We start from the raw sequence: 25,663 nt of genomic DNA, 5'->3' as shown, positions 1-25,663 counted from the left end.
TCACATGTATGGGCATTATCGTTTTCAATTCAGAATAATTCCAACAGTACACGATTTAATTTACAATCAAGTATGGTCTGGCAACACTGGGAGTTCGAATAGCATAGCGTCATCATCGGAATTCAACTCAGTCGTGTCCGCGATCGCATCATCTTCCAGCTGCGGAGCTGCGACGGACAGGCGCGAGGTTAGAACGGTGACGCTGTGCGTCCGACGTCGGACCAGATGCTGCTGCAAGAGCGTTAGCCGCGCAACGAGATCCTCCACCTCGCGAACGGCTTCAACGCTAGACTTTGCTAGGCCACTGGCGGACTCGCGCAGCGCATGCAAGCCTTCCCTTCCCGGCCGGTACTGCATGCTCTGTCGGGGCCCATTGAGCGTGGGATCTGGTGACGGCATCAGAGGCGGCAACCCGTTTGCCTGAACGGCTTCATCCACATTAATGGCACTTGCTCTGGGTGAGGGCATAACGCCGAAGCCGCCATACGATGTTCTCTGGTTTTCGTCGCCGCCAACTGGCATTCGCTGAGTACTATCTAACGTGTCGGACTTCTGGATGCTTTGATAGGCTAAAGCAGCGGCCGTCGCCGGAAACAAGGCCGCCAGGTCATCACCTGCCCGTGCACTAGGAGGCTCACAGTGGGTGTCCAATGTAGGCAGCAGGTAGGCGTGCAGTTCGTCGGCATTATCCCAGTCGGGTCCAACCCTTCCCGACGTCCGCTGCTCATCTCCGTGGTTCCATGCCTCCCCGGCAGTACTAACTGTGTGCAGCAAGGAATGGGGGCCAGGTTGTTAAACAAAAGCTCAGGACACGAATGGGCTGATCTGTGTGCAGGGCCCTCAAGATAAATGCAACAGTGCATGCCACACTTGCGATATGCAGCGCGTGGGTCGCACCTTGTGCCTGCGCGGTCTGCGTCCGTGGGTACGTTAGAACAATGGATGTAGCGCAAGCTTCCCCCGCCGCGCCACCGGTATCCTCCGTGGACTCCATGGTAACAAGGTCACACGTGGAGCCTCGGGTAGGATTCCCTCGACCAGGAAACCCGCTGGAAGAGACGGAAACCTGTGGGATTACGTCAAGCGGTGTACACACATACTGCTATGATTGCTTGGCGGTGTTGGGACGAGCTCATCACATGGATTCCATTCTTCTTGTAGCAGGAAACCGGACTGCGCGTCGTCGTGCTAGCGGATTCTTACAGGGCGGCTTAGTCTGCGCACATGCTAAGATTCTCAGTGTGACGACTGAAACGTGAACCTTAGCCCATGAAAGTGCAGCCTTTCGACCCTGCTGAAGGCATGGAGTTGCTGCGCACAAAGCAGCTCATGATTTTCAGCAGGCAAAGGTCATAGGCCTGCATATACGGGCAGGCATAACAGTCAACCCTGCCGTCGGTCTACCGCTCGCAACGTTGAATACCCCAACCTCACCCTCTGCTCCTCGCAGCTTGGTGCACCTTGTCCAGGACCGCGGAGCAGGCCCGAATTCTGCGGCCTGACCCACGTGGTCCTATCACCGCCTTCTGTTCTACTCTGCGAAATCGTTTGTGGCTCAGCTGCTCTGGCCACACCAGTAACGTCAGCACCGTGTTGCTGAGCACTGCCTAGGTCGGCACACCCCGGCGACAGCTGTCCCAGCTGTGGCAGCCAACGGGAAGTGGGTGGTGAAGCGGGGGCGCTGCGGTCGAGGGCGCCGAACGCCTCTCCCTCGGGCAAGGCCGAGATGTCCAACAGGAGTGGCTCCCTCACCACCAGATGCAGGGAGTTAAGGATGCCCGGCTCATGGCTGCTGCTGTTGCGGATGGCTGATAGCGCCAGCACCGTGTCCGCCCCTCCAGGGGAGCACATCCGTATCCGGCCCACGGGAGACCCTATCGGTGACACCGGCGAGTTGTCGCTGTGTGCAGTCAGCGGCAGGAGTGCAGCACTACCGCTATCGCCGTTGTTGCTTACGCTGCTAGCGGTTTCTACTCGAGCACCATCAGGTGCGTGTCCTGCCCCAAAGTACAGCCGTGGCGGCGAACTTTGGCTACACTCCTTGGCTATGGCTAGGATTAAGGGTGCGGTCTGGACTCCCACCTCTGCTCGCGGCGGTGTCTGTGAGATCGCGGTGTCCGCGATACCCAGAGCGGCCAGGCGAGCCGCCGCTCGGGCCGCCGCCGCCGTTATGGTGTGGAGGCTACTAGTGACGGCGGCGGTACCATTTTCGGGCGTGACAGTCAGGTGGCTCAGCTCGTGACCGAGCACAGAGTGCACCGAGGGCGAAGGCATTGCGTTGGTAGCAGCAGCACTCCGTGGCGACGGCTCCAGCACTGCACCATCCATGGGGTCATCGTCGACAGTTGCGGGATATCGTGGCTGGCGCGCCACTACTGCCAGTGGATACAACGCCGATGCCTGACGTGTAGGGGACGAGCCAGCAGATCGCGGCCTGTATAGATAAGAGCCGGTCCGCCATGCCGGGGGCGCCGGCCCTGTTCGCAAAGTGTGCAACCGCGGCATGACGTTGTGTGCGGACGGTGAGGAGTATTGCGGGAAGCCTGCATCAGCGGCAGTGGTGGTAGGTATTGCGCTGGTGGCTAAATGAGCAGCGGTGAAGCTTGCCGGATCCACCACGTGAGGTCGCATGGTAGCCAGGGGAAGCAGGGGCCTAAAGTCGATGATCCTGGGTACGTGCTGCACATCATGGGCCCCGAGGCCAACAGGTGCTGGGAGCCTCGCAGCCGTAGCCCCAGGTGGTGAGTTGGACCTGGACCCCGGAAGCGATGTCGCCAGCAAGTTGCTGATGCCCGAATGGCCGGACGCGCCCGCCTGTCCACCTCCTGAAGGCGCAGTGGACCGTATGCCGCGATCCCCCGGCAGTACGCCGCTGGGGCCCTGAAAGTCCTGCCCGCGCACATGGCTTCCAGGCTGCCAAGTGAGCGGCGGTGCAACTGGCACCGCTGCCAATGCTTGTCGACCCAAAATCTGGAGAGCCCCAGTACGCTGAATAAGATTGTGGATCTCGGCGGTTATCCTACCGTCCCCGAGATTCTGCGGATGGTAGGAGCCGGGGTCAGGTGCGCTGGGGGGGTTGACCATGCTCGCCGTCGCTGGCTCTAGCTCTGGTTTCGCCGCATGCACGTTAGCAGCATCTGCGTCGATGTCAGTGTCCACGCTTTCCGTGTAAAGAGCTTCCGCCTCAATAACTTCTGGGACCTCAGACGTTTCCGGCTGTAGATTGCCTGTCTTCGTTACACTGCCGAAGCCGGGGACCTGCGGTGGGCCGGCGGTCGCATGTAGTGCCACCGACATTGCACCTGCCCACGGTGTAAACATTCTTGGGTGCGCTGGGATCACCTTTCTACCAGGACTAGCGATCTCAACACCCAATTGCTTGTGTGTGTGTGGATACTGTTGTAATTCTGTGCTCATCCCAGCGGTTAGAGGGCCAGAGAGCTGAGATAGCTGCGCTGACGGCGGTTGTGACCCCTGACTTAAGCCAATGCCGGTTAGACGGCCAGAGAGCTGAGATAGCTGCGCTGACGGCGGTTGTGACCCCTGGCTTAAGCCAATGCCGGTTAGAGGGCCAGAGAGCTGAGATAGCTGCGCTGACGGCGGTTGTGACCCCTGGCTTAAGCCAATGCCGGTTAGAGGGCCAGAGAGCTGAGATAGCTGCGCTGACGGCGGTTGTGACCCCTGGCTTAAGCCAATGCCGGTTAGAGGGCCAGAGAGCTGAGATAGCTGCGCTGACGGCGGTTGTGACCCCTGGCTTAAGCCAATGCCGGTTAGAGGGCCAGAGGGCTGAGATAGCTGCGCTGACGGCGGTTGTGACCCTTCTTTCAGTCCACTTTGGTACAAGTGTTTTGAAGTTTGCGAAAGATCGACCGACGGCTGTGTTGACCTGTTGTACAGTCCAGTGCCGCGCGGATAATCTGAGTGTTCTGATAAAAGAGCCGAAGGCTGTAGAGACCTATCGTGCAGTACAGTGCTACTCAGAAGGCCTGAGTGTTCCGAACGGATGGCCGAGGGCGGCTGTGACCCGTGCCTAAGCCGAATTCCGTCCAAAGACCCTGAGTGGTCGGATAGGCGGGCGTATTGCTGCTGCGGCTGTGACGTTTCCTCCCGCCCAGCACCACTGAAATAGCTCGAGCTTCTGGAAACTTCAGCTGCGCGCTGTGGTGACCTGTCGTGCAACCCTGCTCCGCTCAGATGGCCCAGATGTTGGGATATCGGGGCGGATGGCTGCAACGATGTGTCGTATAGTCCAGCTCCGCTTAACGTTTCCGATTGTCCGGGTAGCTTTGCCGGTAGTTGTTGCGGACTGTGACTCACTCCAGTTCCGCTCAGAGGTTCAGCGCGCTTGAGTGGAGCGGTTGTAAGCTCCTGCGCGTCTAGAATGTCGGGGCGCAGGGGTACTTGGGCCAGCTGCTGTAGGACGGCTTCGGCCTGACCAGCGCCGCTGACGGCGGTGTTCAGATGCTGGGAAGTAGGATGCGGTGCTAGAGGGACCCGTGCCTGTATGGCGCTTTGGGGTTGCGTGCGGGTACCACCCTCTCGCTGCAGAATGACGGGGCCAGATCCCTGCGGGCTGGCCTTGGTTACGGATGCACCTAGCTGAGCCCCTTCGTTAGCTGCGTGAGTGATGCTCTCCCGGGTGGCTTGAACCTGCACAGGGGTTTAGATGGAAGGTGGCGCTTAGCCTTACAAGGCCACCCATACGGTGGAAAACCTCCAAACCCTAAAACCCTGGTAAAGTTAGATGAAGAGCCGGAGGCCCTGCCGTAATTCAAGGAGCGCAGTAAGCTGGGTCCCTGCTTCTTTCGTGGCCCCCACTGTCAAAGGTTGCAGATTTGCAAATTCCAGGATGTTGGTTTTGAGTACTGCAGTTTATGGTCAAACCGTACATTCACAGTAGCCTCACAAACTGTGAACCGTCGGAGACCCACGGAGTACTCCCGTACTTCTAGCCCTTTGCAGCTATAAAGGCGGTACATGTAATTTTTAGAGCAACATATAAGCTGGATCATCATCCTGCAATTTTGCAATTAAGGCACAGCAAAACTTCCAGCACCTGGGAGTTTGGTCAGCTCGTGTCTAAGGCAGGTTGAGCTCCACATCCAGGCCTGATGTAATGATGAGAATATCGCTCACAATAATATCGTAATTACAGGCTTTGCCTTGACACCGGAGACCTAACACGCCGGTGGTTATGGTCAACGACAGTAACTGTAATTCCGAAATTAGACTATTTAAACTCTATGCCACCTTTCGAATCTTTTGGAAGCAAACTACACGACAAGAATTCTGGACGAAAGGTCCGGCGTGTTCAAAGACGTGTGTTATGGATTTTTGGTCTTTTCCAGTGTATGTTTACGGCTTTGGAAAAACCACGTGCTCAATCATGCACGGCAGCGCGTCCTGGGACAATATGAACTCCATGTGTCGCGAAGCTGGGTGTCGCGCTCAGTGTGATCGCTGGCTGTGAAGTGATAGGCACGTGTGCACTTGTTGATGGTTCATTCTCATCATGGAACGCCGGCGACCACCTATCCTTTTGGGGGAACGAACACTGTGCGTTTCATCTCTGAGCATTAGAGGGGCCTCGCGCCTCCCCGACGCAATAAACATCGCCATTTGTGTGCTCCCGCACCCTCCCAACCACGCCACAGCCATCCAATCCCAGGTGCGCTGAAATGCAGCAGAGCTGCGACCAGGGCTCCCCTGCATGCATACAACACCATTGGTCGATAGCTGCGCACCCTACGTACCTGTCTGATCAGCTCCCGCAGCGCGATGGCTGTTTCAGTTCCGAAAACGGATCCCGACCCTCCGGCCTGCGGGCCCCCCTGCACATCGTCCGGGCTAGGCTGTAACTCCGTAGGGTGGGCATCTGCCGGGGAGGCAAGCGGCGCAGCCGCCCGGAGGAGCGTTGGCCGAGCTGAGGCATCAGCCCCGGCGGCGGCTGCCGCGCTCCCGGCCCCGTTACCGCCGCCGTTCTGGGGGAGATCGTGAGGACGTGGCACCCGAATGGCGGTCAGCTGGGGACGGTACGCGTTAATCCGTGAATTCGTTAATCCCACTCAAACCGGTCGACAGGAACTTCGGCTTTTCATGGACCGCACAGGCAGAGCACAGCAAACAAGGATAAATAAAAGGATTGCATGCGAGGTCTCGGGGCTAACCCCCGGTCATTAGGCAGGTATACCCACTGTCGAGTCGCCCTCTTTGCCCACCTGCTGCAGCACGTTCACAACCTGTTCCAGTCGCTGCACGGCGCCTTGCAGAGCTGCGGGCGTGCCGGCACCCGCAAGCAACAGCTGCAGGCTCGCCTGGGCCCCTACACGGCGGGAGGAGAGAGCCAGCGGGTGGGTTCGATTGCGAATCAGGAGGGCTCAGTACGGCGCCTTAACAGACCTAAGTTCCCCTCTGGTAACGCGTCCTCAATCGCTATATCCTTACAAGCCTTCGCAACTGGGCGGGGCCAACCTAGGACGGTTATCCTATTCCTATCCAATGGTGGCCCATCTATCCACCCAAAGGAGGCTCTCGCTGTCGTAGTGTTCAGATAAGGTTATTAGTGTATGAAAGGTGCTGCGAGATGTTGGAGTGCGCGAGGAGTTAATAATTCTGAAGCCCGGTGCGCTGCAGCCCCTCCGCTGGCTACGTTTAGGAGCCAGCCCCGTGTGTACCCCGGTCCGTCGGGGACCCACCTGCCGCCTGTTGCAACAGGACCTGCAACTGCTGCACTGCCGCCTGCGCGGCCGTTGCGTCTGTGCCCAAAGCCGCGAGCTGCGGTGGCGGTGGCGGCGGCGGCAAGGGCGGCGCCCCCTGCCCGCCGGCGCTGACCCTCCGGCAGCTCGGCGGAATCTCGTCCCCTAAGACGGCTGCCGGATGCTGGCTGTCCCAGCGACGGCGTGGTCTGCGAGTTCCGCCGTTGCCATTGCCGGCGCCTTGGCGGCTCATGCGCGCCAGGGTGCTCTGCAGCGACTGAGCCTGCGGGAAGGGGAGTGTTGGCGGGTGTGTAAGAGACGAACACACACGCAGCTGTACATGTATTGCGTACACACACGAGCATTGTGTTTGATTGGCCCAGAAGGCTCCCGCTCTGTAACAACATTACATTACGTATACGAGCCGCAATCTTATTACAAGTGCAATGGATGCATATGACACAGTTCAAGTTCTAGCTAGGGGAAGGGAAGTTGGAAGTTGACGATGCCATTGATCCGACAGGTTGTAATGGATGCTGGTGGTGGGCGTTGAAGACCCGAGTCCGGTACTGAACTCTGAGAAACCGGCCAGGGTGAGCGACTTCTTCAGTTGAAACTAAGGGGACGGCGGGGATGTTCCATGAGAGTAGACACGGGCGGGGCTACACCTCCCTGCCTCACACATCATGGAACCGTCGCGAAGGCGTGTAAGGCCGGAGAACAATGGCGGGCAGCGGGGCCAGCATGGGAGGCAGCGGGCCCTGGACCTTGAACCAGGTTTGGATGACATTGATCCTGGATTAAACGGCTAACAGCCTCTCGATAGTTGGTGGCTTTAATGTTTGCAACCCGTGAGTCTGCCATAACGCCCAGGGCTCTTCCCGGCAGACCTGAGTCTTCCCCGGCAACCACCCCCCCGTCAGATCCTCCCCAGCTACCCACCTGCTCCATGAGAGCCTGCAACTGGTGCTCCATGGCCACAGCGCCGCGCCGACCCAACCCCCAGGCGCCACTGCCTCCGCCGCTACCGCTGCTGCCACCTGCGGCGCTGGCACTCTCTTCTCCGTCCCCCTCGCTGCTCCATGGCATCCCGCCCCTTTCTCCAGCACCCAACCCCTGGCCGCCTCCTTCCCCTTGATCCGCTGTGCCGTCATAGCCCCGGGGAGCAGGCCTCGACTGCGCACCAACCGGGCCCCGCACCCGCGCCTCCTCGCCGTCCAAAAAGTGCGCATCCGCAGCCAGGTGCTGATGGTCGGCGGCAGCGGCCGCTGCCGCCGCTGCCGCGGCGGCGCCTGCCGCTAGCGCAGCCGTTGCCGCGGCTGTTATGGAGTCCGCTGCGGGCGCACTGGAAACAACACGGCACCGGTTCCCACCCGGGTTCTGTCGGTGGGCCCATCCATCCCGGCTACTTTCGTAAGGGAGTTCGTTGTTGCCACCGCCGCCGACTACTGTCATGCGTTGAAAAAGGGGCCTGCTGCCGTCGCCTCCGTGCCCCGGGTTCCTGGGAGATGTCAATGCCACCAGGGCCGTCACCTCCTCCGCAGCGGTGCGGACGTTCACATGATAGACTGGCGACCCAGTGCCGCCGCTAGCAGCCTGGTCAGCGGAGCCTGAGGACTCCGTCGTACGGGGCTGCGGCGGCTGTGGGGCTGGCGGTGGGTGCATCTGCGGAGGCGGTGGATCCTTAGCAAAGACGAGCACCCCAAAGTCAGATTGTTCGGGAAGCACGTTTGGCCGCCTGAAGCGGGGGCTGCCGCGCGGGGGACGGTACCTGCCATAAGGATGGGGTAAAAGCAGCATCCGTGGGAGCCCGGAGGTGACGACCGAAATTGTTGTTAATTACCTTGCCCTACACAAGCCATAAAATGAAAGGGCTTCATAGGTATACCGGCCAGAAGTGTCGTCGGGCTGATGACTCTTAACACCAGAGTCATCCACCGAAGCATTAACAGGCGGGAGATGTGTCACGGCTGACCTCACACCTGACCGACTTCGCCCGACTGGAAGCGACGCGCTTGCAGGGCAGCAGCGTGCACTCTCACCCGAAGGGCCAACCCAGGCTGACGCGGGAGGTATCCCGCCGCTGGAAGCGCCGCGATGGCGACACCGCCGTCACCGGATCACCACCGCGAGGAGCTGCATTCGGTCCAGCACGCCTGGGGAGGGCGGGCGACGGTGCGCGATTGGGGGCCCCTCCCGGTGCACGTCCTTCACCTTCATTCCGGCCGCCTCCACCAAGCCTGTTCACACCATTGCCGCCGTCGCCACCGCTGCCAGTATTTTCTATGCCGATGTCATCGGCGGTCCACCAGCATCCTCCGCCGGTGCGGCAGGTTTGGGGAGGACTGGGCCCACGCTGGGGGGGACTGGCGCCGCGGGAAGGGACCCCCGACGGCACCACCGGCGGCGCAGAGAGCGCAGCTGGCTGTCCCTCACCGCCGTTCGGACTGGCCGAGCGGGTCCTCCGCGGGGAGGGGCCCCGGGATGGGCACCGCCATGGTGGCCGAACCTGATGCCGTTGTTGCTGTTGTCGTTGCTGTTGCTGCGGCTGCTGCTGCTGCTGCTGTTGTCGTCGCGAAGGAGGTGACGCCTGGCGCAGCGGGCCCCGGACCGCCTGGGCGGCGGGGCCGGCGGGGGCATTGGATGGCCGCGTACGCGGCGGTGGACGATGGCGAGGGGGTTCTGCGAGCCTATCAGAGGTCCTGGGGCTGTCGGATGGCACGCGTGGGCTCTTGCTTCGCAGCAATGCGGGCATGTCTGTGGGGAAAGGGAGTCCAGCGTGGGAACCAGGGGCACTTAAGAAGTGCTGGGGATTGGCTGCACCTGTCAGTGCGATGGGATATATGCAGTCACACTGACATGTTTACCTGGACCCAGGCGGTGCATGCATGCACGTGCCCTGTCGCTGGCGGGGACCATTGAGAAGTTGGGTCCAGGACGCCGAATCCCCGTTTCCCGAGTTGTATACCGATAGCCGCGATCGCTTGCACGTTTCATGTACCAGACCTGCTGGACTTGCGGCCGCCGAGGACGTCGCATGTCCATGTATGCTTAGCTTCCCCCCCCCCGGCCAGCAGCCCTGAACCATCATCAAGGCAAGGCCCGCCCAGGCGCCTAACCGCCAAGCAAGCGCATGCCCGTTGAGAGCACCTCACCAGCGCACGTACAAGCCGCCTATAACCTTGCCAAGCCAGGTGTTTGCACAGTGCGCGTCGTCCTCACCTTCGTCAACAGGGCTGGTATTGGTCGACGAAAGTCCGCGCCAGCTGGCTTCTCGCTCTATAGCTTGCCCTGCGGAGCGCATTTCACCGCCATCGCCATCACCGTCTCCTGCAGACGTAAGCCAGGCTTCCCCGCCACTGCGGCCGCCAGGACCCACATGGAATTGCAGGTGGTAACCCCGGCGATTGGTCCCTTGTTTGCGGCCATCGTCGAAGGCACCACTAAAACTGAAGGCGTCGCCGCCGCCGTCGCCACCGCCGCTAGCAGCCATGGATGGAACCGGCAACACCCCGGAGGCAGCCGCCTGCTCTGCAGCCCCGTGCGCCGCCAGGTGATCCGCGGGCGGCGGCAATGCCACTGGCGGCCGGGCCTTGGATACCCAATCATGTGCGATAGTCGTGCTTGGTACACCGTTGAAGCCATATCCATGACCACGATCTTCGGCCCCCGTGGCGGCAGCAGCGCGGAAGTGTTCATCATCGTCGCCTGCACTGCCCCGGCGACTCCCGTAAGCGGCCGTGGCTGGGACGTCGGGACTCGTGGTGCGCTTCCTCGGAGGGCACGGGGCCCGGTCATGCTGCACCAGCACCGCAACCCCCGTCCTAGTCCCGTCGGCACCTGGTCGCGTTGCTACGACAGCCAGCGTTTCCACGGTGCCCACCTCCTCCTCCTCTTCCGGCTCCCAGGTAGCTGCACCTCTTACGCTAGCCCTGGAAGCAGCAGCAGGGCGTGATGTGACGGCGCCATCCCAGGCCGCAGCTGTGCGCCTGGCCATGGACTCGGCCTCGGTGGAGGGACTTGTAAGCCCGGACAGACTGGGCTCCCTAGGGTATTCCGGACCCCAGTCGCCAGCGTCGCTGTGTGGCACGCACTGGTTTAGTCTGGTCTGTCGTGCGTCCGCCTCGCCACGAACCGACAGGTCGCTGCTGCGGGTCCCTGCCGCGGACACACTCGCGCGCCCCAGGCCGCGACCCTGCCGTCCCTGGCGCGATGTGCGCGGGGACTGTTCCTCAGGCCTCAGGCATGATGAGGCCCAGGGCTGTTGCGGCGAGGCTTCACGCCGTGCCCGGTATGGTCGGACTGGAGGCGTGGGCTGGGACCTCTGTCCCGGACCTTCCTCCGCGTCTGAGAGCAGCATGTCATCTCCCGGCGTCGCGGGCAGCTTCATGACTGCCGCGGCGGCTCCTTGGAAGGCGGCGCGGACCGCGGGGAACTTGTCATGGCGGATAGGCTCCAAGGCCTGAGCAGTGGGAAGGGTTGGAGGAGGTAGCAGTCCTCATGGCAAGAACCACACGACGGCCTAGCCATTCAACGGGTGACCCACTACGGTGACCGAGAGAAAATGGCTTTTTATAGCAGCAGGGACAGCAGCAGCAGCAGCACTGTGTGAGGCAAATGAAGCCGTGTCTTTAACAGCCGTTGGGATCTTCGTATCCTGTACCTTGTGCATCCTTCAGTTTCCACCAGGCCTCCAAACCCACTGTGCACCCTTCTGTCCCACCCATAAGAGCTTCCCTGACCCGCGCCTAGCCCCACAGCCGGAATAGCCCTCAGGCACCTGAAGCAGGAACTCCTTGCGGTGCGAACCCGCCATCCAGGCCACCGCGCCGCCGTCGGGCTCCAAATCCTCCTCCTCCACCAGCTGCGCCAGCCACGCCAGCACCCGGATCAGGTTGGCCGACTCCCGCCGCACCTGCCGCACCGCGGAACGTATCAACAGTCAATCGGAGGAAAACGTGAGGCGGGCTGACTGACCTAGCCTCACAGTGAAATCGTGCTCATAGCACCGCAATGTGCTATGAGGTGGGTTTGCGCGTGTCCGCTGCCGAGGGTCACCTGCCAGTCCTCCGTGCAGTCGAGTCCCGAGGTGGCAGCCAGCAAGATCCGCTTGGCCGTCTCCTCATCCAAGGCGGGTCCCAGCACCTGGCAGGGTCCGCGGCAGGGTATCAGGGCTCAGCATGTTCGATGTGCGGACGGCATAACGGAGCGGGAGACAGAACGCCGCCGTTACATTGCGCAAGGTAATTAAAGCACTCCGTACGGCCGCTACACTATCTAAGTGATGCAAGGACACCCACAGTCTGCACCTGTTGCTTCCGCTGACGCGCCGCTTGCATGTGTTTCTAGCGGCGGGGGGGAGGGGTAGCACGAGTCATGCTGCCTTTACCAAACCCTTCTTGCAGTACGAGGGCCAGCTCTTATGCACAGCCCACATACACGGGCTTGACATCACTCGTGCTTGGATACCTTTCCATGGAACTCCCGTTGACTATTGGTCACATTTCCTGAATACATCTCGGTACGGTTACTGCGTTGCGAAGTGGCCCAACGTCCTCCCCCCTCCCCGCCTGCACCGCCCCATGGCGTCCCAGGCCCAGGGCCCCACCTGGGGCCCCCCCGAGCCCGTACCCTACCTGCACGCAGCTAGCAAACAGCTGCAGCACACCCGCGGACCGTAGCGGAGCGTTTCCACCTCCCAGCAGCGTGAAGGCGCAGCCCAGCAGCTGCTGCAGCGCAGCCGCGACGGGGCCCCGAGCAAGGCGCCCACCGCCTGGCCCAGCTCCCGCCCCAACGCCTTGTCCCAGCGACTCCACGAGCGGCACCAGCACCGCGCAGGCAGCCGCCATAGCCTCGCGCTCCGGAGCCCTGCGGCTTGCAGGACGTGGCGAATGATATGCACGGGCAACCCCCTACAGCAGCTCTACAGAAACCTCCCGCGACCCACGACCCAACACCAATTGCCACCCCGCTGGACGGAAAAACTTCTCTCAGCCTCTTTGCACCATCGGCATCCCGCCTTGCAACTCAATGATTGGCCCTCACGCCTGTCAAATCAGCGCCGCTACGTCCTCAGCGCGCCGCAGCCGTCGGCATGTGGGTCCCAATAGCTTACCGGCAGGCCAACCGCAGTAGCGGCAGCAGGATATTGTCAAGCGCCCATGGCGGATCGGCCACGAAGGGTAACCAGGCCTCTGCTGCGGACGTAGCAGCTGTGCTTCCCCCGGATGCTGGGCTGCTGTTGCGGCGATTGGGCGCCTGGTTGGTGTTCCTCCATCGACTCACGGAGGCACTTTGCGCTCCGCCTCTGGCGCATTCTGTTGGGGTGTTCTGCATGTCCACGAGTGCAGAGCCCTCAGACATTGCGGCGGCCAGGGCCATACCCAGGCGGCTACCCAGGGTGACGAGGTCATCCAAATTGGTGGAGTGCTGCTGGCGTCTGAGGTAAGCCACCAAGCCGGGCATGGCCTGTGGCAATGCTCGCACTGGACTCAGGTGGCCCTGAGTCACTAGCAGGTATGATAAGAGAAGGATACGATTCAAAGCTGCGGACCTGCCGCATTTATCAAGTCCTGCGGGAAGGGGAGTTGGCGGTTGCGGGGTTAGAGGGTACTGCAGCGTGGCAAGTTACACGGTGATGGTGCCGCACCTGACGTAAGTTCTCGCACAACCATGCCCGCCTGTTGGACAGTCTGCAGCTTTTCGATGAGTAATTTGATGCAATATTGTCCTTGGCTACTGAGATCCCTATCCTCCAAGGAAAGCAGCGCAGAACGCAAACGTGCTTTAATATCCATTTTCTTAAATCTCAAGCGCTATACATGCTATTGTTTTTTACTTCCGAAACGTCTGGTGCCTTTAACCTGGAGAGAACGTTGGCAAGTTAGCTGTCTCGGTTAGTAACGACCGTCGACTGTCGTTTGGACCAACAGACATGGAGTCCAGTATATCCATTTACAAGCAGTTGCATCTTGTAAGCTCTGAGTTCGATGATTGGTAATCCAGCTGCGTACATGTGCTGTCAGAAAGCTTCAACGAAGGTCAGCTGTCGTGGAAGCAGTACCTGGAACCAAAAACAAAAGCGGTTACTAGTGGGTAGCTCACATGGCGTCGGCACATGTTATATAATTTGCCCTTTCTGAGGCCCTTTCTGAGGTTTATAAAGCACCCGAAGAATGAAACCCCACTAAGGACGTTGTTCTCCGATGAGAGGCTATGATGTTCCCCGATGAGATGCAAAAACAGATGTAAATTCCAGATCAACGAGCGTCATCTGCTTCTTCGAACACAGGCTGCTTTCGTGGATGTACCGACCCTTTCTCCTCCAGCATCCAGAGAATCCTATCAGCACTTGCGTGAGGCGCTCTCTCGGCCTTCATGTTGACACGGTCAATCATGCATTTCGAAAAGGTTAACTTTGGGATTGCACCAGGACCACCATGCGCGTATGCTACTCCTTGCCTAACCCAACCGCCCCACCTCCGGCGGACGCACCCTTACGGCTACTTAACCTTGCTCGGACGGTACAACATACCGCAGAGGGAACCAAAACATTGGAATGTCTAAGAGAGCTGCTGCCACAAGACATGTCGAAAACGCGAAAGAATCCTGGCTGCGTGCCCGGTATACTTGCATGTAACCTCACAGCGTGGCCCACCTTCTTGGTATTCCAGACAATGACACCCTCACATCCATGGTGATGTTTGAGCTGCCTGGCATGTTGAACCTGGATGTGGAGGGGGAGCTGCTCCCCCAGTTGGAGTGCTTGAGAGCGCGGGGCTTGGGTCGCCGAGATTGCGGACTTCGTACTCCGGGGCCCCATGGGGACGTTGGAGTGGCCATTTCAGGACCACGATTAGCGATTGTGCGAGGAAGTTCAGAAGGGTGCGGGTGGCACAACTTTGGAGACGCGTTGGCTGGCGCGGGCTAGCATGGGCTAGCATGGCGCATGTGAACAGGGAAGACACGACAGTCGCAATACGAATGTTGAGGTAACCTTCTCGAGGTGATCCCGCAAGGGACTTAACAAGCAAGGTGAGGGCCTTGATGATAGGTCACAACGTGGCCCCCGATCGTGAAGAGGAGAACACGCGTGCCCAGGGTCCCCCCTCAGGTGGACAGGGAAGTGAGGCTGGTTGATGTGTGCCATCCAGGCCATGGTATGACGCCTATTTCGGCCTGATCAGTGTTGGCGTGCAGGCGGCATCAGTAATCCGATCAGAAAGAAAGTGCAACAGCTGGCAGCAAGATATGCTGCGCCAGCTAAACGTACTCAACTATGAGAAGGGCCCGAGCGGGTATTGTCATGTCCAACACACCACCACGTCTAAAATCACCACATGCCAGTAAGCAGGTCCAAAGAGTCCCCGGGCAAACTGCTCGTATGCACACATCGCAGGCACCGTTTAAAAGTCAGGTCAGACTGATGTGCCGCTAAGCAAACAGGTTTCCTCCAAATCTAAAGACCCGCAGGACCGTGGACGTCTAGTGCGCGGCGCCTAACAGGTATAGTGCGAGTAGTTATCTTCTCTTAAAAAAAGCTAAGCTTTACCAACAACGCGTGGGAGCCTCCATCCCCAAATTCCCACCGTTCCAGCATGCGACACGACCAAGGCGACTTGCCCGGTTATTTCTAGAGCTATATCAGCCGTGAACCGCGACTGCTGGAGCAGCAGGGGTTGCAGCTGCCTCATTACCACCGCTGCCGCCCGAAGGTGCAGCCGCCGGTGGTGCAGGACCGCCTGTTTCGGCCAGGGCGCGCTCCCGCTCGCGGTCTGCCTCCAGACCGTCTGGCCTGTTGGCGACTCCGTCTGCAGCCGCTGCCTGGGTGCGGTCGGCGGGCTGGTGCTCAGTGCCCACCACGATGCCGATACCCTTGGTACGGCCCTCGCGGAACACGAAGCGAGTGCCCGTGGTAACGTACTCGGGGCGCTGGATGAAGCGGAAGCGCACGCAGGCACGATCACCGGAGCGCAGGCCTGCATGGGGCCGGAGGGAGTGAGAGGGGGGTAAGTGAGGCCGACAGACGAATTTCCAAATGCAAAGACGTGGGGAGGTGCCATGCGCAGAACAAGATTATTAAGCTGGTGCCTTGGACGACGGTGGCATCTGTGGCGAACTTGTGCATCCTGGTGCAGTGCTCGCCATCACAACGTTTTGTCCACACCGTTCCTCCGCCAGAGCTCCTGGGACACCACAAGTTTTTACTGAAAGTCGGATAGTCTCCCCCAATGCCCTCAGAGGACGAGGGTAACCGAGGTTGATCTTTACTGGTAGAGGCCCCCAGGAACGCCTATCCTGGCCCAACCTACGTTCCCGGTCCATTGCCACCACGCGAGCCGCCTGGCGGATGATCTCGCAATGGATGACGGCCTGGTAGCGCGGCTGGATGGTGGTGGAGTGGGTGAGGATGGCGATATCCGCGTCGAACTCCCAGCTTGCGGCGGGCTTGAGCCGCTCATCCACCAGGACCATACCTTTGCGGACCTGCAGGCGAGAGCGCAACGCCACCGGGACGACGGCAGGTGCGGGTTAGCGGTGTGGAGACACCCATCAGGTCAGGTGGTACAGAGGAGGGAGGGAGAGCTTGGCCATCAAACCAAGCCTGGATTGCCAGACCGCTCAATGGATTAGCGTGGAACGCGCTGTCACTTGGCCACCATCCTGTCCCCGTTACCTGTAAGCAAATACTGATCGCATATCAAGCAGGCGGCACTGGTTTGATACAGAGGCCACTATTCAGTGGGTACCTGGTGGCGCTTTGTCTTCTTCAGGGCAAGCGCCGCGGTCTGTCCCGCCACCACAGTCGCCACAGGCAAGCGCTTGAAGTGGATGGACTTGATGGCGGCCGACTTGAAGCTGCCGTCGCCAATATCGGGGCCTGCCAGGGGGTCGCGAAAGTGCTTGTTCGGAACGATAATCGTGTAGTTTGATGGGAAAGCCGAATGGACAGTCCCGCTTCAACCATGCTTTTAAGGACTACCGGCTTCCTTATTCGCAGGTAAGAATCCAGGCCTCTGCCGCCCTGGCCCCATATTTTCCCGTGCGCATCCCGAACACGTCCCCTCCAACCCTCCCAGCAGCTGCACTCACCCAGCAGCAGGACGGTATTGGCCGTGATAACCCCGCGCTTGACGGTACCCGCAACAACGGTACCCACGCCCGGCACGAGGAAGGTTTCGTCAATAACGAACTCTGCCAGCTCGCGCTGCTTGTCAACCCAGCGATGTCGCTGCGGCAGCAGGTTGTAGAACATGCGGACCAGGTCCAGGCCCTTGCCTGCGGACCAGGAGGACGTCAGTGGAGTTTGGAGACATCGGCGGGGGCCAATCCGGGATAACCGGGGCACTGCCACCGGCCATACAGCTATAGACCTTCACATGCGTGGAACAGGCTCGCGTGCCTCAACAAGCTGCTACTGCTGATCGCACATGGCGGCAGTTGTAGCTGCGGAGCTTATCATGCGCCCTCCGGCAGGTCTTAGTAATCCCGCCAAGCTTCAACTTCCCATCAATGTGCACTGGCACATCCCCTCCTCACCATACCTGTGACAGCCGAGGTCAAGAAGATGGGCGCCAGCGAGTCTGTGTTCATGTTGCGAGCACACAGCAGCACATCCTCCTGATTGCGGACCAGGAAAGGCTTCTTCTTGACCCCGGGCTTCTTCAGGATGGAGGCCAGGTTCTGAGGGTGCAGGTCAGCCCCACAGCAGCGCATGGGGTGCACGAGTGAGCGGCTGGGGCGGGAAAGAATGACCAGAGGTTCCCGGGGATTCCGCATCCGGATGGACACTAGGACAGCCAGGGCGTGTTGAAGAACCCCTTCTTCCCCTTTAGGGGACTTCTAAGCTATTCACAACAACAGCTAACGAAGCCATATGCAATGGCTTTGTTAGCTGTTGTAACACCTCCGCTCTCAACTCCGAATGGCGTGTGATGCAACCGTCGCTGCTCTTGCCTGACGCCGGCGCACCCCACCCTCACGCGACTGAGCGCACCTGCACAGTCTGCTTGAGGATATGCTCCGGAGCAATGTCCACCTTAGTTACCACAAAGAACACCGGAACCTTCAGCGCCAGCGCTACACCCAGGTGCTCCTGTGCTCCAGGAAGAAGGGTTCAGGGCAGTCAAGACCTCCACTTAGTACTGAGGGGGGGAAAGACGAACCACTGAGGGGGAGTACAAGGAGGGCTCGAAGAAAAGGCAGCAAGACAATATAGGAGTGTATTGTGACTAAAATTGCAAGAGTTACAAGGCTCAGCAGGCCAGACCATGTCAAGCCGCAAGGCCTCCTACTTTCAGAACGGACATCGTCAGGATGCATACCCGCCGGTGCATGTGCTAGCGAGGGCTTCATTGCCTTGTGTTAGCGCACCATCGCTGCTGCAATCCTGTGCATTTCTCCCTCCCACAGCCGCAGCCCATTCACCTTGCACATCCCCACGACACCCATGTTCGCGCCAACGATAAGGCACGCGTAGTCCGGCAGGTGACCTGTGAGTCCGTACGCTGTTGTACGGAAGTATTTTTCGTGTCCTGCCAGGTCCACCAGCGTGATCACCTTGCTGGCCCGCGCGATGTACTCGGCGCAGGTCTGGGTCCTGGAAAGGTTGGTTAACAAGGTACCGGCGGCGGGGGTGCCCAGCACCGAGATGTTGGTGTGAGCATCTGAGAAGCGGAAAAGGAGAGGCCAACGGTGCCCTTCCAGGGACCATGCCTATCTACGTAAGGTATGGTGGCGGATTCTTGCTCAGCCCTGGTATCCCTCCGAACACGAGCAGATGGAAGCAGCAGCTGCAATGTCGCCTAGAAGGATGTCGGGGACAACCCAAGGGTGTGTACGCGCTGGTTACATGTTCATCCCGCGACGCACCGGAACATGTTGTCGTTGAGGATGCCACCCCTGCTGTCCAGACAGAGGGTGTGCTGCCCGATGGAAGAGGTGCGGCCCGTGGTCTCCTCGTGGTGGTGCTTAAACACCTGATGGGGGGTGGGAGTGGGGGGGATGGCCAAAGAGGACGAGGTGGGTGGCAGTTGAAGACTTACATATTCCACTGAGGCGGCAACACCAACACCAACACCACCAACCAGGCAGGAATAACGATGCCATCCAGCTGCGCGACCTGTGAGCCGGGCAGCTGATGGAGCAAAAAGCCTTTGAAATCTGTATGGTGCAATTACGGCACATCTACACATACTTTCAATCCCTACACACTCCCACATCACGAGTGCGCTATCCCCGCCATCCACACGCACCGTGCCTATCAACCCACACAGCACAGCCCCCCAGCAGTGCACCATCCTGTCCCCACTCCACTGCTCTCTAGCCCCTCAGCCCCGCACCCACCTTAGATCTGGCCAGCCCACGTCCATCGTCCAGTATGGAGCGAGTGAGCACTCCCACCATGGTGGACTTGCCGCTGTCCACATTGCCGATGACCGCCACGCGGACCTCCAGAGGGCCCCGCGAGCCGGGCCGCCGTCGCAACAGCACGTCCGCGGTGATGCTGTCAACTGCGGAGCGCGAGAGGGAAAAGGGACAGAGGAGAGGCAGAGTGGTAGAGGGGAAAAGGCAGGCGAGGCAGGTACCGGCCGGCAAATCGAGAACGCGGCCTGCGGTTTGTCAATCGGAGCACATGCCCTCCCTCGAGCGAGCAGGCCATTAGATACTGTGGATATTACATTGAAGCTTATGCATTAGTTTGGCCGCCCGACAGCGCAGCAACATGTGGACAGCGCTCCGGCAACGCCGCTTCACAGCAGCCTGCAAAGGATGCCGCTGTCGGATCCGGAACCTCTCCCCTGACGCCCGTCTTCCCTCTGACGCCCTCACGGCCCCGTATAACCTTCAACTCGCACCTGGTCCGCCGGCTGTCTGCAGTTGCGCCGTGCGCTGCTGCACCACCGTCGCATCCACCTGTGCTTGGCAGCGGGGGCAACAAGAGGGGCCCCAATACCGGGGTACCAGGGCGCCAGGGCATGCAATATGTAAAGCAAATAGCTGCTAAACAGCGGACACAGCAGCAGCAGCCATTGGCATGCCATGTTGCCGCTCAAAACTGGTATAGTCAGCTCTGTGTTGGGCCTGGGCCTCGGTACAAGTCCTCGTCCTGAGCCCTGAGGGGCTTTATTATAACACCCCATCCCCAACACACGCACACACACAGACCGCGGCCTGCTCTCGTATCGCGGCTTAGATTAATTAAAACACACACAGAAGATTCCCCGTGAACCTGGGAACGTTTCAGACCCCTACCGGCTGCCCTTTCCAACCGTCTGAGGGCCCTTTCCCACCTGAAGCGGGTTGACTACCGCTCGGATGCGCTCCAGGCATGTCTCCATCTGCCCCACCGTAAGCCCCACGGGGCCCCAACCCAGCGGCGCGCCCACGTCCAGGACCATCTCCCCCACAGCCTCAATCTGCGCAAGTGGGCAAAGGAAGAAGCGGCAACAGCACAGGGGCAGGGCGCCCTCCGGTCACTCATGGTATGCGATAACGCAGGTCACTCACTCCTGCCGGGAACAGCGACCGGCGGCGAGGCACCACGGCCGTCACTGCCGTCGCTGGGGTCCAACCACGACTGCTGCAGCTGCTGCTGACCAACGGTTGGCAAGGAAGCGGCAGGCCTCCCAGGGTCGCGCCATAGTCGTGTACATACGTGTTTATCTGGTATATCGAATTGCGAAGTTGCATCGATGGCCCACGGCGGGTGGACAGGCATGGCTGCCGTCTGAGGATATCTTTTGCAAAAACGATATGTGTAGGCCGGGATCACAGCACGGCCTTTCGCAACTAGGGCTCGCCAACCGGGCAAACGAGCTTAGCCCGGCGCGGACGTGAAGGTGAGAGCTCGCGTCCTCGTCTGCTCTTCCCGTGAGCCTTCCCGGTGCTGATGCACTCCAAAGTCGACTCGCCCTCCTCACCGGCAACCCTCCACGGACCCCTTACGGCCCATGCCTACCTGGAACCAGCGCCTTCGGATGCCAACCTACCCACGCGAGACCGCATACCTTCTTCCAAGCATAATGGCCCCCATAGCCCCCTCAGCCTCCCTACTTACTATCTCCAACCCGCTGTGTCCACTACAAGATTGTAGTCTGAGTCCCATTCCTGCGCACATTCAGGTCACTCCTGAGTCTTTAGACCACCGCATCCGGGACGCCTCACCTCTGCAGCCATGACCTCCAGCGCGTGCTGCAGTACCGCCTCAAAGTCCTCGGGTCGGGTCACCGACACCACGCCAGGAGCAGGGCCGGGAGCGGCCGTGGCGCCGTCCGCGGGACCAGCCTAACCGGGGTGAGGAGGAGTGGGTGGGAGAAAACGCGGCGAGGTGAGTGCATACGTCCCCCAACCATAGCTTCTCAAAGCCAAGGCTAGCCGCTCTGAAACCCCTTACATCATCCATGAGCTATGACATGAGTCGAGTCATCGCGCCAGGTGGTAGCCCTCCGGAGCATGTGAAGGCCACGTGCATAGGTCCCCCTGACTGGTGTTGCCATGCAGATTGAGAGCTCACCGATTGAGAGCTCACCGCGCTAATCATCGCGTTTAGGATGGATAGATTTCGATACACAAGCCCCTGTCCGTAACTTGCCTAGGTGCGCTGCCCCCGAACGACCCGACCTCCCACCCCAACTTCCTCCATTATCCGCACTGATTCACTCCGCAGTACAGAAGATCTAACCGCCCGTCCTGACTCATAACCTCCAAAATGACATCCCTGTCCTCTACACTTCCAGAAACGTGGCCCCCTGTAAAAGGCTTCAAAAAGGTGCCTCGGTGCAGCCAGGAAAAAAACCCGGGGCTTGCCTTGCTCGCGCCTGCGTCTGCGTCTGCAGGGCCGCCATCCGATGCGGGTGTCCGCTGGCCGGCAGCCGCCGCGGCCGCAGCTGCGGCTGCTGCGGAGGCCTTGCCGGTCATGGCGCCTGGCAACCGCTCGGGTTCCTCCGCCAGCAGCTCTACAGCCCGGTCATCGGCCTGTAGACACACATCGCAACACATAATGGCATAAAAGGGCCTTCACCACGCCACTGCAGCCGCCGTAATGCACAGAACACGCCGTGCCACACGCATTGGGCAGTATGAGATGTACGGTACGCTGGTAACAAGAGCAACCTTTACGACCGACGGCCTGCAAGCCAGCTAGGAAGGACAAGAAAGATACGTTGAGCCCTGGCGGCAGCCAGGCTTTGGAGGAAGGCCGACACGACGAGGCGAGATTACAGCACGCGCAGACAGCCTGCCCGGAGGCAGTGGCTGTTAGCGGTTTCGGCCATGAAGCTGATTCCCATCATCCATGCCCGCGGAAGGGCAGGTGCTTAACAGCGCAGTAGTCCAGCGCCGCTTTGGGACCCTTAACAGCGCGCCCTGCGTACCTTGAGGCTAGTGATACCCTCCACCCATCCATGGGTATCGTGGCTGTGGCCCGAGGTGTGGTGCATTCCCTTGCCATGCTTGCCGTGGTGGTGCGACATGGCCGCCTTTCGGGGGGGATGTGGAACTGCCGGAACGTGTGTTTATGCCGAAGAAGCTAACAGAGAGAGATTATAGATGCTATTGTAATAATCGTTGATTTCTTTGTCTCCTTGTGTGCGTTCTTTGTCTTGCACCTTGAACGCTAAGAGCTGCCATACGCGAACGAGAGGGACCAGAGGTTGTAAACTTTGTGCACCTGCAGCTCAATAAAAGAAAGTTACATTACAATAACTATTGCAAATTTCCAATACCTGTGAAGTTGTAGTTGCATGCCCCTGCCCTTCGTAAGGACTGAACAACAATACCCACCTTGTTACCATCTAAAAACTTCAGAAGTGTGAAGACTGAAGAGAAATCAAGGCCATTTCAGTGTCAGAGAAAACACCCCTACAACATGAACGAGTGAGTGCTGTCAGCCCTAGCGGGGGTTCCGCGAATCCGCGATGAGGTGCCACGATGCAAGAGCGAGGGCCCATATGTTTCGCAGCCTCCACTCGTATTCATTTTCCAAATCGCAAGAGACAGGTCATAATATGCGCAAGGATCCCTTTGCTACAGGACGACACAAGACGGCCGGTCCCCAGTATGTGACTCAAGCTGCGAAATTCCAGTCGGCCAAATAACGAATCTACCATGTGCATATGAGCTGAAAAGCCCGAGTTATGCCGTTATTGGCTGAGCCCATGGATTGGTGCGAGGGGTAAAAGTTAAAAGATCACCACAGATGGTGTAAAAGAACACTATAGCACTTACAAGCAAATTATGTTGCCAGCGGAAGTGCGCCAATCTGCTTTGGGACAGGTTTGTGGAAGCGAGTCGTTGTGCTCCCAGGATATGTAAAAAATTGTATGTGAGTGTCGATGAGTGCCTTTTTATGTGTGAGTGCTACTTAATAGCCTTCATCCGATCATCGTGGATGTCTTCTTTTGGTATCGCTCAGGCCAACTCCACGACAGCCCACCGCTCCAACTCCGCCATGGAGAACCTATAGGCAACTGACATTTGGCCTCTTTAATATAAATAATGATGCAAATGATCAAAGGCACTGCAACTGTCGAAATGTTTTCTCTGTGCTTCAGGTGGCTTACATTTTTGCTCACCAAGAAACGCCGCGTCGAGTCAAATGGCAAATTTTTTGGGAAATAACATGGAATAATCGTCCATGGATTAAGACTTAGTTTGCTCCCCATGTCCTCTTTACCAACTGTCGCAACCGCTCACCACCGCAACAGATTGCCCTATACGTTCGTATTGCCGCAACCCCATATAATTGAGCCAACCCCTTAGCAGCGGAATAGGGATAGCAACCATGGCTGCCTGCAACTGCATAACCATCTCGCACAGAGTTAAAATATAACACAGTTCCATACGAACATTCGTCCCCTACGTCTATCTGTCCTGTGCCCAAAGCTCCTCTGTGGCCAGCTGCTATACCGTCAATCAATTCCCCATCCCTAGTCCCATATCCTCAAAACTGCTTGGCAGTTGACACGAATCTGGAGTTCGAGTTTGCTTGCCTTCCATAAAAGGCTTGATTGCGTCTGTTAACATTCGAATACGTTGGCCTAGTCCAGTGGGGGGGTCCCCCGCAAACGAGCATTCATACTTGCCGCAACCAGATCCGTCCGACTCCGGCCGCCGCCGTGGGCCCCTGCTCTCACTCCTCCTTGTCCTTCCCACCCAATCTGGGTGAAGTCCTCCGCTGCGCCTTGCCATACAAAGCCCCCTTAAGTTGGTACAGCAACGCCACGGTCCCGAAGGCCAGCCAATGTACGACGTACAGCCCAAAGTACGCCATGGGCGCCCATGGCTTGGACGTATCTAGGAACGGGTATAGCCACCTGCAAAACATACGCCGTCGGCGGGATGGAGCAAGAACGCCGCATGCAACGCAGGTGCAACGCACGCTAGGAATGGGCCAAGCTTCGTGCAAGGTTGCGCGGCAACAGAGCAGTCAACGGAGCAGTCAACAGAGCAACCAACAGAGCAGTCAACAGACCGGTCAACAGAGCAGTCAACAAAACGGTCAACAGAGCAGTCAACAAAACGGTCAACAGAGCAGTCAACAGGATGGTCAACAGAGCAGTCAACAGACCGGTCAACAGAGCAGTCAACAGGACGGTCAACAGAGCAGTCAACAGACCGGTCAACAGAGCAGTCAACAGGACGGTCAACAGAGCAGTCAACAGCGCAGTCAACAGACCGGTCAACTACATACCAACACGAGTGCCTTAACCCCCCTCCCCGACTGCCCCGTGTATTGTAGTCGAGGTAGGTCCTGCCTCCCCCGCCCCCCCCATGAGCTCCCGCTTGCATCGGGGCATCAGGCAAGAAGGTGAGAGCAACGGTGCGTCACCACAGCTCCCGCTCCCATCGTGCCATGCCCAAGTCAGGACCATGCCGTGCCATTTCCTGACGGTCGGACGTGAGTTGACCTGTACCTACTACTACATTCTTTGCGTTCCTGGAGGCGATCCAACCCAACTAGGCAGCATATCGCTAATTGCCGCGTACGCAGTGCTCAGGTCGGCTCAGAGGCGCAATCCTTCAAGTCAAGGTGCAGGGGCCCTATCCGCTGCCTGGCGCCTCTCAACCAGCTGTTGTACGGCGGGCCACACTCACTTTCCGGTCTTGGCGTGCCAGGCATGCGCCCAGATGGAGAACAGCAGCGACCACAGCCCCAGTGGGCCCACGGCGTGGAAGGCCAGGCGGTGCCGGTTGAGAAACAGGTCGGAGAAGATGTACACCGCGTTCAGGCCATGCTGGTTGTAGGAAGTGAATGTCAGCAGCAGGCGCCTGCGGCGTGGGGTTGAGGAGAGTCCAGGCGAGGACGCCCAGCCCGGATGTGGTCGAGGAGGCGATTCAGTTCAGCGACTCAATTAAGCCGGTCCAATATTGTGCGTTTCGCACACACACACATGCACACATGCACACGCACACACACACGCACACGCACACACGCACACACACACACGCACACACACACACGCACACACACACACGCACACACACACGCACACACATTGCCCCTCCTCTTCGAGACACGCCTCAGCATCATGCAGCGTTCCCTCCGCAAAGCCATGTACCAGCCACCGGCCCTCTTAACCAGCATTTCCCCAATTCCTGTACATCCGTACAGGCATAGAGTTTTTCGGCCCTGCACTCAGCGATTTACGCTACATCCCCGAGCCCGGCCCACGGCCATTCCCACGTGCCATTTTCTGCAGCCCGGCGCGGGGTCCCGGGGGTACCCCAACCCCTACCTCGCTACGCCCGGCATCTTGCCCTCCCTGACACCGCATTGTGCTCCGCATTGCGTCGCAACCCATGGTGAGCTGCAGAGCCCTCACCGTATGATGCGCTCGATCTCCGGGGTTTGTGGGCCCCGGGAGAGCATGGGATATAGCACACCCCAGCACACCGCATCCACGATGATGACCGTGGACGAGTTCACCAGAAACAGCGCATGACAGGCGCGCGAAAGAGGCGTCGCG

General features: G+C 59.3%; 2 protein-coding genes across 2 annotated transcripts; both read right to left on the bottom strand.

Moving 5' to 3' along the window:
* Window positions 1–48: 48 nt before the first annotated feature.
* VOLCADRAFT_121734 (uncharacterized protein) lies at window positions 49–13,492 on the bottom strand (the record flags this gene model as incomplete). The annotated part of the gene is made up of 16 exons (XM_002958578.1): window positions 49–761; window positions 898–1,066; window positions 1,435–1,641; window positions 1,753–4,650; window positions 5,754–5,981; window positions 6,219–6,322; window positions 6,696–6,978; window positions 7,638–8,466; window positions 8,738–8,831; window positions 8,910–9,452; window positions 9,918–11,157; window positions 11,476–11,610; window positions 11,754–11,840; window positions 12,332–12,563; window positions 12,811–13,267; window positions 13,345–13,492. 16 exons carry the CDS (start codon window positions 13,490–13,492, stop codon window positions 67–69), a joined length of 8,349 nt encoding a protein of 2,782 aa, XP_002958624.1. The 3' UTR covers window positions 49–66.
* Window positions 13,493–15,338: 1,846 nt separating this feature from the next.
* Window positions 15,339–19,190, bottom strand: efg6 (elongation factor Tu-like protein; the record flags this gene model as incomplete). The annotated part of the gene is made up of 9 exons (XM_002958577.1): window positions 19,041–19,190; window positions 18,567–18,673; window positions 18,123–18,294; window positions 17,692–17,790; window positions 17,240–17,378; window positions 16,788–16,973; window positions 16,445–16,575; window positions 16,007–16,181; window positions 15,339–15,673 (listed from the first exon to the last, which is right to left on the bottom strand). Exons 1-9 carry the CDS (start codon window positions 19,098–19,100, stop codon window positions 15,339–15,341), a joined length of 1,404 nt encoding a protein of 467 aa, XP_002958623.1. The 5' UTR covers window positions 19,101–19,190.
* Window positions 19,191–25,663: the final 6,473 nt, after the last annotated feature.

The sequence above is a fragment of the Volvox carteri genome (assembly GCF_000143455.1).
Source record: "Volvox carteri f. nagariensis unplaced genomic scaffold VOLCAscaffold_99, whole genome shotgun sequence".
In the NCBI taxonomy this organism is placed as follows: domain Eukaryota; kingdom Viridiplantae; phylum Chlorophyta; class Chlorophyceae; order Chlamydomonadales; family Volvocaceae; genus Volvox; species Volvox carteri.
Note: the sequence above shows the minus strand (reverse complement) of the source record. Positions and strands in the feature narration are given on the sequence as shown.